Source organism: Lepidothrix coronata, unplaced genomic scaffold (genome assembly GCF_001604755.1).
Source record: "Lepidothrix coronata isolate B3197 unplaced genomic scaffold, Lepidothrix_coronata-1.0 Scaffold101, whole genome shotgun sequence".
NCBI classification, from domain to species: Eukaryota; Metazoa; Chordata; class Aves; order Passeriformes; family Pipridae; genus Lepidothrix; species Lepidothrix coronata.
In genome coordinates this window covers 2902131-2917903 of record NW_016690281.1, presented here as the reverse complement: position 1 = coordinate 2917903, position 15773 = coordinate 2902131, and the positions used below count along the sequence as shown (strand labels likewise).

The 15773-nt window shown below is 48.8% G+C and overlaps 2 protein-coding genes across 5 annotated transcripts; both read right to left on the bottom strand.

Annotated features, from left to right (window-relative positions):
• Positions 1 to 73: 73 nt before the first annotated feature.
• On the bottom strand, positions 74 to 2025 carry PLD6 (phospholipase D family member 6; the record flags this gene model as incomplete). Its single annotated transcript, XM_017823052.1, has 2 exons — positions 74 to 1604; positions 1692 to 2025. Coding segments are annotated over 2 exons (573 nt in total), but the record flags the coding sequence as incomplete, so codon positions are not given.
• Positions 2026 to 4140: 2115 nt separating this feature from the next.
• Positions 4141 to 15591, bottom strand: FLCN (folliculin). Of its 4 annotated transcripts, none has more exons than XM_017823278.1 (12): positions 15533 to 15591; positions 13941 to 14219; positions 12608 to 12754; positions 11708 to 11929; positions 10906 to 11066; positions 10074 to 10165; positions 9162 to 9352; positions 8650 to 8763; positions 8131 to 8254; positions 7739 to 7870; positions 6347 to 6452; positions 5381 to 5582 (listed from the first exon to the last, which is right to left on the bottom strand). In XM_017823278.1, the coding sequence occupies exons 2-12, from the start codon at positions 14187 to 14189 to the stop codon at positions 5381 to 5383; spliced, it is 1740 nt and encodes a 579-aa protein (XP_017678767.1). In that variant the 5' UTR covers positions 14190 to 14219; positions 15533 to 15591. The 4 variants fall into 4 exon arrangements, with proteins under 4 accessions (XP_017678768.1, XP_017678767.1, XP_017678766.1 ...); XM_017823277.1 differs by lacking the exon at positions 15533 to 15591 and adding an exon at positions 15343 to 15411; XM_017823281.1 differs by lacking the exon at positions 15533 to 15591 and adding an exon at positions 14674 to 14692.
• Between the last annotated feature and the right edge of the window lie 182 nt (positions 15592 to 15773).

The window sequence follows — 15773 nt, the reverse complement described above, 5'->3', positions numbered from 1 at the left end:
AATGAGGGAGCTGTTTGCTTTTATAGTCACACTTCACAAAGGAAATGCAACAGGCAGCACTTTAATAAGCAGTAATTTATTTAGAGTAGTTTAAATCCAGTGCTGTTGAACGGGATTTACTAGAGAATGACCTTCCCCAAGTGCTTCTGTAGTTGCTACACCACAGGTAACATCGTGTTCTTTCCTCCATCCGAACTTTCTCAGGCAGAACAGAACAAATCTGCAATCTCTGGTGATATCCGTGTATCCTAAATAACACCTAAGGACTTAGAGGAATTGCAGGGCAAAAACCAAATGAGGATGTTGAGGTTTTCTGTGAAAATGGTTTATTTGGCAGTGCCAGTCACAGCACCGCTGGTAAAAAAACTGGTAACAGGTAATCTCTCAAAGTGAAAAAAGGTTAAAGCACTTTGTATTCAGTGTGAAACAATTCTTACACAGCCACTATTCAGAGTTTGAAATCCTTTGGTTTACATCATTTTTCTTCCACTCTGAGCTGCAGGGACAGAGATGTCACCTCCCTCCCCTTGTTTTCCCTCCCTGCTGCTGCCAGCACAGGTGAGGTCACTGACCCAGACTAGGACATGGTGTCCCAGCACCTGAAAGAACCAGGGTTTCCAGACCTCTCCCAAAGTGTGTGACCCAACTCCAGCCATGTCTGCTCTCCAGACAGACTGACTGTTCCCAGAGAACAGTTTTCTCTCATTTCCTTCCAGTCTTGCCTACACTTCCTTGCTGGAAGACAAGTCTGTCATTAGTATCTGTGCTCATTCTTTTACACCAGAGCTCTCTAGTAATCTTTAACCAAAAGAAACATACACAGTCAAAACTTAGAAATTTCTGCCTATTTCCCACAAATTTCCTTTTACAAACTTTCAACAATTAATGCCAACAAGAAATGTAACTCAGGTGCTTAATCTATACAAACTCAAACTGCTGCAGCCCTCTAATCTCTCCTTTAGTTACTGGTGTAGAGGAGCCATTGTGACACAATTCCATTTGCAGTACCCCAAGTTGGCAAATGTGTCTTTTACCACTGAAAAACCTGCCCAGGATGGTATGAACATACCTTGACTGCACCAAGGCACGGCAACGAGTCTGCCCAATGTTTTAATGCCTCTGAATGCAGCTCTGTCACTGTCATCCTCGCAAAACAACTCACAAACAGGTGGGTCATTCCCTCTAGCACAGGAATGACCCACAGCAAGGGATCTGTGGCATTTTAGGGCACTGAGCACTTCATTTTTCTGGAGGAGTTTACCCAAGTTGCACCCAGATGGATACAGAACAATTATGTCTACACAAAATAATAAATTCGTGGGTGTTATCTGTCAAGTGCTCCACCAGCCCCGTACGGCAGCTCAATCAGTTACTGACTTTGGGAAAAACGTAATTGGTGGGATTGTACTCTTCCCAAATCCTTTCGAACTCATCCAGAAAAGGCTTCACGCACGCGGCGTCGTCCACGACCAGCACGTTCTCCCTGTTGCTCTGGATGGCCTGGGTGGTCCAGTTGAGGGAGCCCGTGATGAGCATCCTGCGGTCCACGATGGCGAACTTGTGGTGCATGAACCCGCTGTGCTGGTCGTGGCGCACCTGGATCCCTACAAAGACACGGCAGCTGTTGGGGGCTGTCCGAGCCTCCCCCGTGTCCCCGCGGCCCCCCCGCGCCCGGGGTCGGTGGCGCTCACCCGCGTGGCGCAGGCGGCCGATCTGGGAGCCGTGCAGCCCCATGTACTGCGCGTCCGTCACCAGGCGGACGCGGACCCCGCGGCGGTGCAGCAGCTGCACGGCTCGGGCGAGCTGCGGGCAGGAGAAGGCGAAGATGCAGAGGTCGAGGGAGCGGCGGGCGGAGAGGAGGCGCCGCACGAGGCGGCTCAGCGAGGTCTCGGCCCTTGGCAGCGGGCACGGGCAGGGCAGGGCGGGCGCGCCGGGCGCCGCCGCCTCGGCCAGCAGCGCCTCGAGGCAGCAGGGCCGGGACGGGAAGAACAGCACCTCCCGGAGCGGCCGCGGCCGCCGCCAGGCCGCCACCGCCGCCACCGCCAGCGCGGCCGCCGCCGCCGCCACGGCGAGAAGCGCGGCCCGAGGGAGCCCTGCGGGACTCATCCCGCGGGACTCATCCCACGGGACACATCCCACAGGACACGACACATCCCACAGGACACATCCCGCGGGAGCGGCGCGCAGGCGCGGGAGGCACCGGGGAGGGGCTGCCGGGCCTGGGCCCGAGCCTGAGCTTGGGCCTGAGCCTTCCCCACGCAGCAAAACCCCACACACCGAACTTTTCCCGAAACACTGAACCCCTTCCCATACACCAAACCTGCACGCACACACAAGCACTCATACACTGAACCCTTCCCTTCCCCACACATCCAACCCTTCCCCAAACAGCGAACCCTCCCCTAAACACCAAACCTTTCCCGAAACATCAAACCCTTCCCCACATGCCAAACTCTTCCCCAAACACCAAAACCCTTCCTCACATACACCAAAACCACACACACAGAACTGATCCCTTCCACACACAGCAAACTCTTCTCCAAAAACCAAACCCCCAAACACCAAATCCTTCCCCATATACCCAAGCCATCCCCAAGCACCAGCCCTTGTGCTGCAGACACGCAATAGGGACCCTAAAGATCATCCAGTCCCACCCCCTGCCATGGGCAGGGACACCTTCCCCTAGTCCAGGTTGCTCCAAGCCCCGTCCAACCTGGCCTTGGACACTTGCAGGGATGGGAAAGCCACAGCTTCTCTGGGCAACCTGTGCCAGGGCCTCACCACCCTCACAGCCAAGCATTTCTTCCCAGTATCCCCTCTAACCCTGACCTCTGGCAGTGGGAAGCCATTCCCCCTTGTCCCATCACTTCATGCCCTTGTCCCCAGTCCCTCTCCAGCTCTGCTGTAGCCTCTTTAGGCACTGGAAGGGGCTCTCAGGTCTCCCCAGAGCCTTCTCTTCTCCAGGCTGGACACCCCCAGCTCTCCCAGCCTGGCTGCAGAGCAGAGGTGCTCCAGCACATGAAACATCTCCGTGGCCTCCTCCGGACTCGTTCCAGCAGCTCCACGTCCTTCTGATGTTGGGGTCCCACAGCTGGACACAGCACCCCACGTGGGGTCTCACAAGGGCAGGATAGAGGGGGACAATCACCTGCCTTGACCTGCTGGATCCTGCCCGGCTGAGGGGACAGGGGTGGCAGAACTGGTGCAAAAAGGCTTTGTCTCTGCCTGCACCCAGCAGTGACCCAGCGCTGGCACTCTGGCACTCGCCGCTCCCACCTCGCTCCTGGGTACGCGCTGCTCAGCCAGGCAGGAAAGGAAATCACCTCGGAATAAAGCATTATCCTGCCTTAATCAGTTTGTCTCTAAGGCGTATCGTTTGGAGGGGAGGAGGGTGGTGAAAGATGTCTGCAGACATGACTTTTTGTTAATTAAGTTGTGCACATTCCAGCTATCGCTGACGGCAAAGGGAGCACCCGCGGCCTCAGCGAGCTGCAGGAACTTGCCCAGACAACTATTTGGTAATCCCACGTATAGATGTGTTCTGGCAGCCAAGCACATCTGGGTTATATGCTCACTGACTTAGCAGCTCTCCCCCTTCTTTCCTGTGGGCATTTTATAAGCGCTAAGTTAGTGGTTTCCTTGCCCTGGCTCAAAAATGATGTGTTATCCAGAGTCTGGTTGTCCATGACAGCCCTGTCAGGTCAGGATGAAGATGGAGCAACATCGCATATGACTCACCAAGCACAAGGAAGAAGCAGCAGCCTCAGCCTTGACCTTGTGACCACCTTTTCACTGTTTTGGAAGAAATGACTAGACTAGGTTTTGATGTTGGATTGCTTAGGAAAGCTGGTTTTTAAAAGATAAAACCAGCTCAGCAATTGAGAAGGTGTAAATGCCAAGTAATGTCTCACCTGCTGTGTTATACAGCTCTGAATAGGACCAAAACAGTTTTGAAGTACAAAAATAAAGACTACCCGGACACTCTACAATAAACTAACACAAACAATGTTAAGAGGAAAAGACTATTAAATTCTGTAGGTTAGATCTAGGCTAAGATGCAGGAATTTTGTGGACTAACTGCTGCTTCCCCCACCACCACACACACAAACACATTGCAAATTAACACAAAACCAGGCTTTGTTCCTTTTACAAAAATAGCTCTTATGAGATTTAATGCCTGTCTCCATTTTACAGATGTTCCAGACAAAAATCAACCTGCATATTTTATATATAAGAACAGAATTCGTGACAAGTTGGAACATCCTCTCTGAGCTTGAATGAGTGTAGAAGGTCACCTGGGTAAAACCTGCCTTTAGCTTGGTCAGAATGTCTGTGGTAATGTCAAGTTTTCCCAATAATGATCCAGAAAAACCAAAAAAAGACATAAACCGTAGACTTCACAACAGAAACAGTGATTCCTTACAGTACAGATAAGGAATATCTGCTTAGGTAATTAAAAAATGCACCAATGTTTCCATGAACTATTAAGCAAAAATGGCTACTATAGAGTTATATAAGGGAGCACCTACAGGTTGAATCTCTTCTGCTTAACTTAATTAGGAAGCTAAAAAACTACTTCTGAAGACAGAAGAACTCCAGAACCTTATCCTGGTGAGGGTGTATCTTCATTACCTGGAAGTTCTGCAACCACAGGCAAAACAAGGCAAGTATTTTACCCTCTGAGAGGAAAGCAGGCTGCATTTTGAGACTTCTTATTTTACAATTCGCCCTCCCAGACAAGATTTCCAAAGCAAATGCTGAAACCTTCTCAAGTTAAGATATAAATAAATAGAGAGGAGTGACAGGACTCCCATGGGATATCCTGACTTATGCTACAGCAGAAAATAGTCTCTTAAATCTGAGCATAAAGTGGTTTGAAATAATTTACATGTGATCCACACCCTGTGACGTCTCTTTTTTTTTTTTTTGGTTCTTGTTCTCTCAGGCATTTTGGAGATTTATGTGGGATTTGCTGAGATTAACCATATCCAATCCCAGGAGCTCTGGATGTTGTCACAGGCATCTGAGTCTTGCCAAGGAATCTAGATCTGAGGTCTGCTGCCGCACCAGAATGCTTGACGAGGACAGGATGGGATTTTAATTAATTCACACTGATTCTTTGAGCGTTGCTGTGTTTTAGTCTTGAGTGTGCAGGTATAGATTGAGAGTTGAGTTTCAGACAGAGAGCAGCACTGTGTATTAGCACTTATTAGTCCAGTCTCACAGCAATTAGAAAAGACTCAAGTCACTCTTCAAGTTGGTTTGAGGACGGGAGGACAGTGCTGGAGCTGCACCATCCACCTAAAGCACGTGCTGCAGGCTCAGCAGAGGTAACTCGGGGTTCCCTGCTCTGAAGGCAGCAGGGGAGGTTGGGCACCCTTTAATTTCGGGACTCTGAGGACGTTGGGCTGCGAACTGTTGACATCAGGTGGGACTTGTACGTCTTGCTCAGGCCGGTCATCCAGAACTTGAGAAGCTTGACGTTGTCCTCCTCTGCAGCTCCCAGAATGCTCAGCAGTTTTTGGGTATCCTCCTTGGGTCTGCTGTCCACTTTAGTGAATTTAAAGAGGACTTTCACTTTACTGCAGAAACAAGAGACTCCTGTCACTATTAAATGGACTCACTCATCAAATATGGAACAAGCAAGAAGTGGAGTTTCTCTTGGCACCTACTGCAAATAAATATTAACAAAAGCTTCAACCAGTGTTTTATGGAAACTATTCTCATGCTTTGATGAGGAAGAGGGATTAGTTAGGGAGGTGACTCATTTTCAGTAGTAACAAGCATATTTCTAGTTTGTTTTTTTCATTCTAGCGGAAAGTACAACAACTAATTGTGACAATTGGGAATCTCCCTGGGAGACACATCCAGTGTCCATCTGGCCTTCAGGTAAATTCACACATTCGTGATGTTCCATGAATTGCTTCACATGACTGACTGGTCTTCCTTTACAGTTACTTGCACCTTTGAAATGTATTGCCTGCAGGCACAAACCTGACATCTGTTTGGCGTGTTACCTGCACTGGGATATGGCTGCACACTGACAGGCACTGAGGTATTTGCATATTTAATCCTCCTAAGGAAGGTGAGGCAGACAGGTGTTGTCATGCAGGTAACCTACAGATGTGTGAACTGAAGCATAAAGGTTAAAAACTGCTGAAAGCCAAAAAGAGAGTTAGGACTAGAGCAGAAAAACTCTGATATTCTTAACTCCTGACTTAATTTACTCCTGTAAATCCAGCTACAGCAGCAGTTACCTGACTACAGGTCTGTCCTGCACTCTGCTGTATCTGCTCCAGGATCAGTGCCAAAGCTGTTTCTCTGAAAGCAAAGCAGCTGTACTTACTTCATCCACTCCTCCTTCAGGCAAACAAGGCACTGATCCACAACATCTACAGAGAGGTTCTGGTTGGTCAGGGCAGCTTCGATCTTGTTCAAGATTGTTGGGCCAACTACAGGAGCAGAAAGAGGGGGAAAGGGTGAGAAAGAGGACACACAAGCTAAAGGTTACCTGTTTACACCTTTACTACTACTTTAGTACTGTTAAATACATCCTCCAATGGCCTGCCTGGATTTCATTTCCATGGAAGAGGAGCTAAAGATCATCCCACTAGAAAAGCATCTGATCCAAGAAGCAACATGGAATTTAGTGAAGGACCCCAGGATGTGCAAACAGGAGCCTTTGTTTTCTTCAGACCCACTTTTAAATGCTACTTAGATTTTGTTGTTCCCTTATCAAAAGTTCATTAAAAACACAAGGTTATGAAAAATCTTCATGTTTTGTACAATATACAAACGTATATATAAAAATATAAACCCTCAATTCTGAAGTCTCCACTTACTCTCAGTTTAATGTTCCTCTTGCTAAAGGTAGTTCCAGGATACTTAGCAAAAAAATAAACCAATATCCAACCCAAGGCACTCCTGGACACTTTTTGGAATTCCCTAGGAGGCTTTTTTTCCCAGCAGTCTGTGGCCTTGTAAGTTTGATGCTTTGGTGGAAAAAAGACCTTTCAGTGACTATTTTTGTCCAGAAGCTTCTGGACATGCCACTGGTTGGATGGAAAGTACACTAATTGTACATGTGGGATCTACAACAGGAAGAACACTATGGAGAGAACAAACCTCTGCTTTGCATCTGCATCTTCAAGGGACAGAGCAGGAAGGATGAGCCATATGCCATGTCTTTTGAGACACTCAGTGAAGGCAATTCATCTAAATTAAGACTTCTCAGAAAACACAAGACTGATGGACCTGACTCAGACCACATCTGGGTGCAAATGTTCAAGTGCTTAAACAAAGCTAGTAAAATAAAAAAGTCTGGGTATTTTTCTAGCAGTCCTACCTGCCTATCAAGTGGAACGTGGGAGATGAGTAATGCCATGGTTCTTATAAGTTAGACTTACTCAAAATAAACACACAAATATTTCAGGATAGGAAGTGTTCACTGTGGGTTACAGAATTTCCCTACAATTATTCCTGTACCCGTGTTACAGAATCCATTTCTCACTTATGAAAATTAATAACCAAAATGCTGACCTGGTAAAGCAAAGCCTGTATAATTAATCAGTCTGTTGTGAACCTCACCTCAAACAGCAACACTCCAGTTGCAAACTAACTGGCTTCTACTCAGACTTCCTTAAGGGCCAGTACATGAACAGCACAAAAATCAGGTAAAGATCAAGATGCTCTTTTAATCTCAGTGACACAGGTACTTTTCTGCTTTCAAATCACCCACCTCGATCTGCTGCAACAGGGCTACCACTGGTGACAACAAACTCGTACTTGTTGAGGGACTGCTCGTCATCAAACAGAGTCGGGTAGAGACTGGAGCGGGTGGCAGCACGGACCTCCACGAGGACTGCAAACTCTAGAGCAATAAGAGCCCAAAAGAGCATGAACTGTGCTAGTCCAGACTATAAAACACAGCTACAGACCCTGCTAGGATCAGTGCGTGAAGAAAGTGTTGCACCTTTCAACCACTGATCAGGCAAGGACACGGGGAAAACAAAAGGAAGTGGCACAGGCTTTAGTTCATGCAGCCAATACTTATTAAAACAAAAAAAATAGCCTGGTGTCCTCTAACGTAAGATGACAAGGGAAGGAGAGGGTCCTGCAGCAGGTTCTTACCAGATGATAGGATGTGGGGTGGGATTTGGACGTGTGGGCTCAGCCCTAGGAAGTTGCACCGATAGGCCTCTTCGTACTGGTCACTGTAGGGGATGATCCGCACGCACCCGATGGGCAGCATCGTCTGCAGAGGGGAGGAGACACGTCAAGAGAAACGCTGGAACTAAACAAGTAAAATACAATTTTCTCCCTGAATTCCAGGGCTAGCCAAGACCTGAAGCACTGCTCAGGCAGATGCTCCTGATTTGGGGGATCAAATTATCCTACTCAGTTTGAAAAACTACGCCGCTGCCAAGGACAAGCAAGGCATGCAAAGGTTGAGGGGTTTTGTTTGGTGCATGTTTGGTTTTTTTGTTTGGTGGGGGGTTTTTTTGTCGTTGTTGTTGTTTTCAAAAACACATAATTTAGAACACACTCTTGACAAGGTTAAATCTCAGAGACATGTCATTATAAAGGCTGGACTACTGGAGAAATACATGTAAAAATATACAGCCAGGAAACGAAGGAAAAAGTTTCTACCCGTAGCACGTCAAAGGCAGACTGGACAAGATCCACATCTCGAGCTTTCCAGATGACCTGGTTCCCCATCAGAACATGCCAAGCCAGCATTCGGAATGCTGATGCCCCAAGAACCTGAAAAACAAACCCAAAGAATTCTGCATTGGTTACGAAAATGTGTGAAATGTCCAGTTTGCCCTGTCAAAAACATGGCTGACATACAGGATAATGGCTTTGAAGATTCTGCACAATCTCTGTATTAGGTTAGTGTCACTGCTCTTGGGAAGACGAAAAATACAGAATCAGAGTGAAATCATATGATCCCAACCCACATGACGGATGATCACTAGAGGCCCATGTGATCCCAGAGCAAGGGAGTGTCCCCAGAGATGCAGCTGATATCGTGTTACTGCCTGGGCAGGCACTGTGCTGAACACAGAGCCAGGAAAGAAGTGCAGACTGCAGGGAATAAATATACCTTTTCGAAAACCATTATCAGGAGCAAAGTTTGTGAATTCAGCATCCTCTTTTACCTGTCTCATGTGCCTGAGAGAGCGAAAGACAGACAACCTTCTGTGAGCTACATTCCAGCTGTTGCAGTCTGGCATCAGAGACGTTTCAGGTGAGCATTTAGACAGTTCCTGCCCTTCCACAACATCTGGCTGGGAAGAGGGCTTCTCTTCTTCCTCAGAACCATCCCAGCCTTCTGACTCTTCTTTCAGATCTGGCAAAAAAAGGCAGACTGGTCATAAAAACTGCTGCTCTCTAGGAATGAAAATTGTCTCAGAAGTGCCCACATGCTGCAGCCATGTGATTTTGGCTGTATGTGGGAAGACAGAGCTCAGAACACAGTAACTGAAAGCACTGGCAACAGCACAGACACACCTAAAAGTTAATGAAGTGTTAATTCAGATAAAAGATAAGCGTTGAAGGGTCAAGAAGGAATTTTAATCTTCTACAGCACATAGAGTCACATCTTTTGACAGCAATGTGTTCTCTATTTAGTTTTAAAAGTTATGGCCAAAGCTTTAGTCTAAATTGGTTAATTAAATAATTCAGTGCAAGAAAAAAATTATGATCCTTTAATTTTAGAAAGTTCACAGAAAAAGAAGCAAGAAGTCTATATGTGGTGACTGCAAATTCCTCTGGCTGTAGATTCATTGGGAGGGCCAGCACAGCCAGAGAGAACAATAATCATGATGATGCAACACTCCTACTCAAGTGACAAACACCACATCTTCGTGCAGAGAGCCTTTGAGGCGCCTGGATTTCACATTCCTGTCAGTCACCTCCAGATGGGAGAGAGCATCAGCTGCTGCAGAGACTGCCACGAAGACAGAGCTGATGAGAGATGCTGTGCTTGTGATGCTGATCAAAGGATGTGGTGTTTATGCACACAAACTATTCTCAGAGGGTCTTTCCAGCTCTGGAAACTTCTATCTCACCTGCAAGTTTTTCCATCTGAACGAGGGTGTCTTCTGTGGGTGCTCCCTCCAGAAGTTTCTCTGTAAGTCGGCTGCCACAAGCTTTCAGAAGCCTGGAGACATTGAAAGAACGAGAAGCAGTGTTTATGCAGGCTGCCTGCTGGGTGCAAAAATCCAGTAAGAAATCCGGTGCCATGAGCTCGACAAAAAATCCAACCACCAACCACTCTGTGTTTCCTTCCAACACATCCCTGTGCTTTCCTCAGTGTGGAACTATCAACACATCTTACAGTCACTGCCATGCAAAGTCACCCAGATCCCACCACTTCACAATTTCTTTTTGCGACACACTTATCCCTCATCCAAATCACATGCCAGTGTTGCAACCCTCTCTGTGGCATCTTTCCAGGGAAGTTTAACGAGACACTCAGGCACTGGAGCAACTGGACTCCCACAGAGCCCAATGGCTGCCTCTCCCACACTGCTGATTACAAACCATGGGCACTTCCAGGTGAACCACCATGGTAGGTCAATTCAAGGCAGAGCACACTGGGAGTAGGAGCATCTTTTATTCTTTTCTTCCACACTTTTACACTGCAAAACCTTTCCATCTACATAGACGTGGCTTCTATTAGCTGCCACATTAGTTTACTTTACAGCAAAAAGACATTTTTTTTGTCCTAAAGGCATCAGCACTGGCTCCTTCCAATTAAGACACTACTCCGCCAAGTCCCATTTATTACCTCAAGAGAAAAACCACACAAACACTCAAAGCACATTCCCAGCCTTTCAGAATATGGCAATTTTCTCCTCGGGAAGGAGCTGCAGAAGCTAGAAACACTGTTGGCCTCACCAAGCAAAGGAAGTGTGCAGACATGCCCACAGGTTCTCGTCGTTGGTCAGGGACGTCAAGGAGCGGGCGGCGTTCCCGTTCCGCTGGTGCAGGAAGGGAGTGAAGGCCGTGTTCATGCGCTGGGCACGCTGAGGGCACCCGAACTGCTCCGCCTCAAACACCTGCACGCAGAGGAAGGGCAGTGTCAGACACTGAGAAAGATTAAACGTTCCCACAGAGCCGAAAAATCACAACAAAAATACCAAGTGAAAAGGGTGCGACACACACGCGCTCGTCCAGTTATGGGGAAACAGAGAGAAGGGACATCTTGTGCTTAGATTGACTAAAATTATCATTAAGTAACACTTGTGCTCGAAAATCACTGTCCTTCACAACTTTAGTTACTTAAATTTCTCACAGAGCTATTGTCTAGCAGGTCTGTGAAAAACACTTTAAAATGCCTTTAAATGCCTTTAAAATGCCTTTAAAATGCCTTTAAAATGACAAAGGCACCCTGTTCCTTCCCTCCTACACCCCCAGATACAGAATCCTGAAATGGTTTGGGTTGGAAAGGACTGTAAAGATCATCTTGTTCCCATCCCCTTGCCACGGGCAGAGACACCTTGTACAGGTCGCTCCAAGCCCTGTCCAACCTGGCCTTGAACACTTCCAGGGATGGGGATAGGCACCATCCTCTTGTCCCTTGTGTCAACCTTAATGACCACCCTGGCATGAGCTGGATCAGCTTTTTAACTCAGCTGTCAATCAGTCATCATGATGTTTTGCTGTTGTTGAGTCAAAGGCACTCTGTGCACTGCCCCACCTTCAGTGCTTTGCCCTGCAGCTCATCAATGATGCCTCTAATTTTTCCCAACAAGAAAGGCCAGGAGTTGATGAGGTAAATCCGGTCCATCATGATAGTGATGATGCTGTACCAGCGCTGGAAACCTCGAGCCAGGCTGTCTTTGATAAAGAAGGTGTGGCTGAACACAAACCCATGCTGTTCATCTCCGAAAAAAATAGGGCCTTCACGTCCTGGGCAGACCTGAAGGGAAGGGACACTCACATTAAAGTAGCTCAACACATCACAGAGTAAAAAACTGAACAGCTTCCTGCACTTTAACACACACCTGGTGAATAAACGAAGCCCTTTTTAGGCTACTATCCAAGAAGTGTGGTCAAACAGCCCTCCAGAGGTATCCTACAAACACTCCAAAACCTTCAATTTAACAGTATTTTAAGAATTCAGCTCCATTCAACTACGATACTGAGGGTCCAAAAGGGATTTTGCTGATCCTGACACAAAAATGCTCATTAATCTGTAAGGTTTTCCCTTCACTCATATGAGATGATGAATGCCAATGGTCCACAAAGACCAAATATTTCTTGGCACTCAACAACAGATTCAGACCTTTTACAAAACTGTTTTTACAAAACAGTTTATCTTAGAAAGAAAGACAGTAAACACGAGGAACAAAAACAAGAGAGGGATATTTTTAGTCTCACAAGGTGAGAGGAAGGAACCCTCGAGGTTATCAAAGATCAACCTTACAAATTACCACCAATTCTGGAACGAATCCAGGCTTCTGTGCCTGTCTGTCCACCTCATTCCCTCCCTGTTTCAGGCTGCACAGAGCAGCCAGGATCAGCAAAGCAGTATCCTGGATTTGAAGCAATGCAGAGGGCCATAAATGGGTCTCTCCCTGTCCCCCAGGGCCGTTACCTCACAGCTGAGGCTGCGGACGCAGGCCTGGCGCACGATGCTGAACAGCTGGGGGTGGTTGGGGTGCTGGTGACTGACATACTTGATGGAGGTTTCCTTGTCGTGGCTGACATATCCCGGGTGTCCTCCTGCAAGAGAGCGGCAGCCCTGAAGGCAGAAAAGCAAATCCAGCCATAAATGAGCGTGCAGTTATTCCGGTTTCCAAAGACCTCTGAAAATTCCCTTCAAAACACCGGGAAATGTTACTTACACGTATAAATAGGAACACAGCTACTTAGAAGACAAAGAAATGTGAGTCAGGGTCAGGATTTGACCCCCCCTCCTCACACAGAACTCTGTGATATACTTCCTCTGCTCTTATGCTCATTTGCTGCTATTTAATTTCACTGTGAACTTGGTGCTGGCTCTAAAAGTGGTAAAATTCAGTTACAGCAGCTGTGAAACCAACTGGCCAAACAAAACTGGCCATTACAGAAGGGAAGGTGAGATACCTCAGACCAAATATTAACAGAAGAAAGTGTGAGAATCATAGAATCCCAGAATGGTTTGGGTTGGAAGGGACCTTAAACATCACCCAGTTCCAATCTCCCACCATGGGCAGGGACACCTTCCACTAGCCCAGGTTGCTCCAAGTCCTGTCCAATCTTGGACACTTCCAGGGATGGGGCAACCACAGCTTCTCTGGGCAACTTGTGCCAGGGCTTCATCACCCTCACAGGGAAGAATTTCTTCCTTATATCTAACTTGAATTTCCCCTCTTTCAGTTTGAACCCATTACTCCTTATCCCACTCCTACAGTTCCTGACAAAGAGTCCTACTCCGGATTCCCTGCAGGCCCCTTCACATACTGGAAGGCTGCTAGGAGGTTTCCACATGAACTTCTCTTCTCCAGGATGAAAAGCCCTTGAATGATTGAGAATATATATTTTATCTATTGTTTTAATTGGTTTTGCATTTTTTCCTGTTTCCTAATCAATACCGCTCTTAAAATTATTATTATTAATAAATGGACTGCCCTAATCTAACAAAGTAAATGCTCTTCGAGGATGAGAAAAGCATTTCTCAGACACAGGAGAATCACAGGGTTTAATGAGACCTCAAGACAACATCCTGTCAAAGGTCTATGTACTCAACAACAGCTCCTTCATCCTCTTGCCATGGATCATTACAGTTTATGAGGACTTGGAGATCATCTGGCACTAGCAGTCACACACAAAAAGGTGCAATTCACACTTTTTTCCCTCTCTAAATAACTCAATTTGCATTAGAGAACTGCAAGCCCTTTAGTCAAGCCAAGGGCCGCTGATGTCCACGCTCAGATCTTCACACTTGCCTCACACATGTCTGACTTCTTTGGCCCTGGGCTGCTGGAGTCGGCGCTGGCCCCTTCTGCCGGGCTGTGCGAGCGGATCCGGCTGCTCATCTGGATCCCACCTTCCTCCTCCTCCGCCTGCTCATTCTGCCCAGAGATGTCCCCACTGCCCGCGCCCTGGGGCAGCGGCGAGTGCAGAACCTCCGTGCAGAAGAGAGTGCGAGGGCCGTGGAGCTCACAGAAATGGCAGAGGGCAACGATGGCATTCATAGTGAGAGCTCAGCACACCCCCCAGGCCTCCTGCAGAGGGGAGAGAACACACAGCGTCAGCACATGGGATATTACAGCATCTCTTGGGTCCGAGTGGTGCCAGCCCTGCTCCGCATCCCTCCAGGAGCAGCTGGCTTCAAGCTTAGCCTAAGGGAGCAGCACGACTCCACCCGATTACAGAATCAGTCATTTAGGTTGGAAAAGACCTCTAAGACCATCCAGCCATCCAGTCCAACCTGTGACCGATCACCACCTTGTCAACCAGACCAGGGCACTGAGTGCCACGTCCAGTCATTCCTTGGACACCTCCACCATCTCCCTGGGCATTCCACTGATCCAGGACCAACCCTCTGTGTCCTGATGGGATAGGAGTGGAGCAGCCCGATCCCCCCCACCCATATCCAGGTCCTTGTCACTAAGCTAGGACACCTCAGGCCCCACTGGGGGTGGAATGGGGCTGGACTGACCCCTCATGCCCAAATACCTCTGGCCTCACAGGGGCAGGTTCGTAGAATCCCAGAACGGTTTGGGTTGGAATGGGACCTTGAAGAACACCTCATTCCACCCCCTGCCATGGGCAGGGACACTTTCCACCATCCCAAGTTACTCCAAGCCTTGTCCAACCTGGCCTTGGACACTTCCAGGGATGGGGCAGCCACAGCTTCCCTGGGCAACCTGTGCCAGGGCCTCATCACCATCATAGGGAAGAATTTCTTCCTAACATCTAATCTAAACCTGCTATTTTTCAATTTGAACCCGTTCCCCCTTGTCCTGTCACTTCAGGTCCTTTTAAATAGTGTTGCCCCATCTTTTCTATAAGTACTCTTCAGGTACTGGACGACCACTATTAGGTCACCCCGAGCCTTCGCTTCTCCAGGCTGAACAATCCCAGTTCTCCCAGCCTTTCCTCACAGGAAAGGGGGCTCTATCCCTCTGGATATCTTGGTGCCTCCTCTGATCAAGGCTGGGGTCTGACAGACCAGACCCCCCTCCCCGGAGTCTCAGGCCGGGCCGGGCCGGTCCTGCCGGGCGCCCCCGGACCCGAACGCCTCAGGCCCTGCCGGACCCGAGCCGAGCTGTCCTGCCGGGCCCTGGTGCCGGTTGCCCGGTCCCGGTTCCCCGTGGCCGCTCCCCCCGGCCCGGCCCCGCTCACCGCGGATCCCCCGGCCCGGCCCGTGTCCGCGGGCGCCTGACACCGACCGACCCACCGGCCGTACCACCCCCACCGCCACCTGGGGGGGGACAGGCGCAGACAGCTCCCCGCCCGCCCGCCCGCCGCCGCCAAGAAGCAACGAGAAGATGGAGGAGAAGGAGAGAGAGAGGGATGAGGAGCCCGTTCGTACCGCGGGACCGAGCCGGGACTTCCCCTTGTCCTTCCGAGGGTCCCTCACACCCCCCCGGCTGTGGCAGTGGCACGGCCCAGGGCCGCCCTGTCCACAGGGGCCGGGCGGAGCCATTACCTCAAGAGAGGGGGGAGATGAGGAGGTCCGGAGGCACCTCCTTCCCTCCCGCGCTGCCCCTTGCCCCGCTGTCAGAGCGCAGAGCGCGTACAGCAGTGTCCGATCACCGAGGAGCCGAGAGGAG

What these genes read in the sequence shown, in the direction of transcription:
- FLCN (XM_017823278.1), bottom strand. Translation starts at nt 14,189, where the DNA reads ATGAATGCCATCGTTGCCCTCTGCCATTTCTGTGAGCTCCACGGCCCT. An exon ending in TCCGCAGCCTCAGCTGTGAG is followed by an intron (nt 11,930 to 12,607) that starts GTAACGGCCCTG and finishes CCTTCCCTTCAG; the next exon opens with GTCTGCCCAGGACGTGAAGG. An exon ending in CTGAAGGAGGAGTGGATGAA is followed by an intron (nt 5,583 to 6,346) that starts GTAAGTACAGCT and finishes TTGTTTCTGCAG; the next exon opens with TAAAGTGAAAGTCCTCTTTA.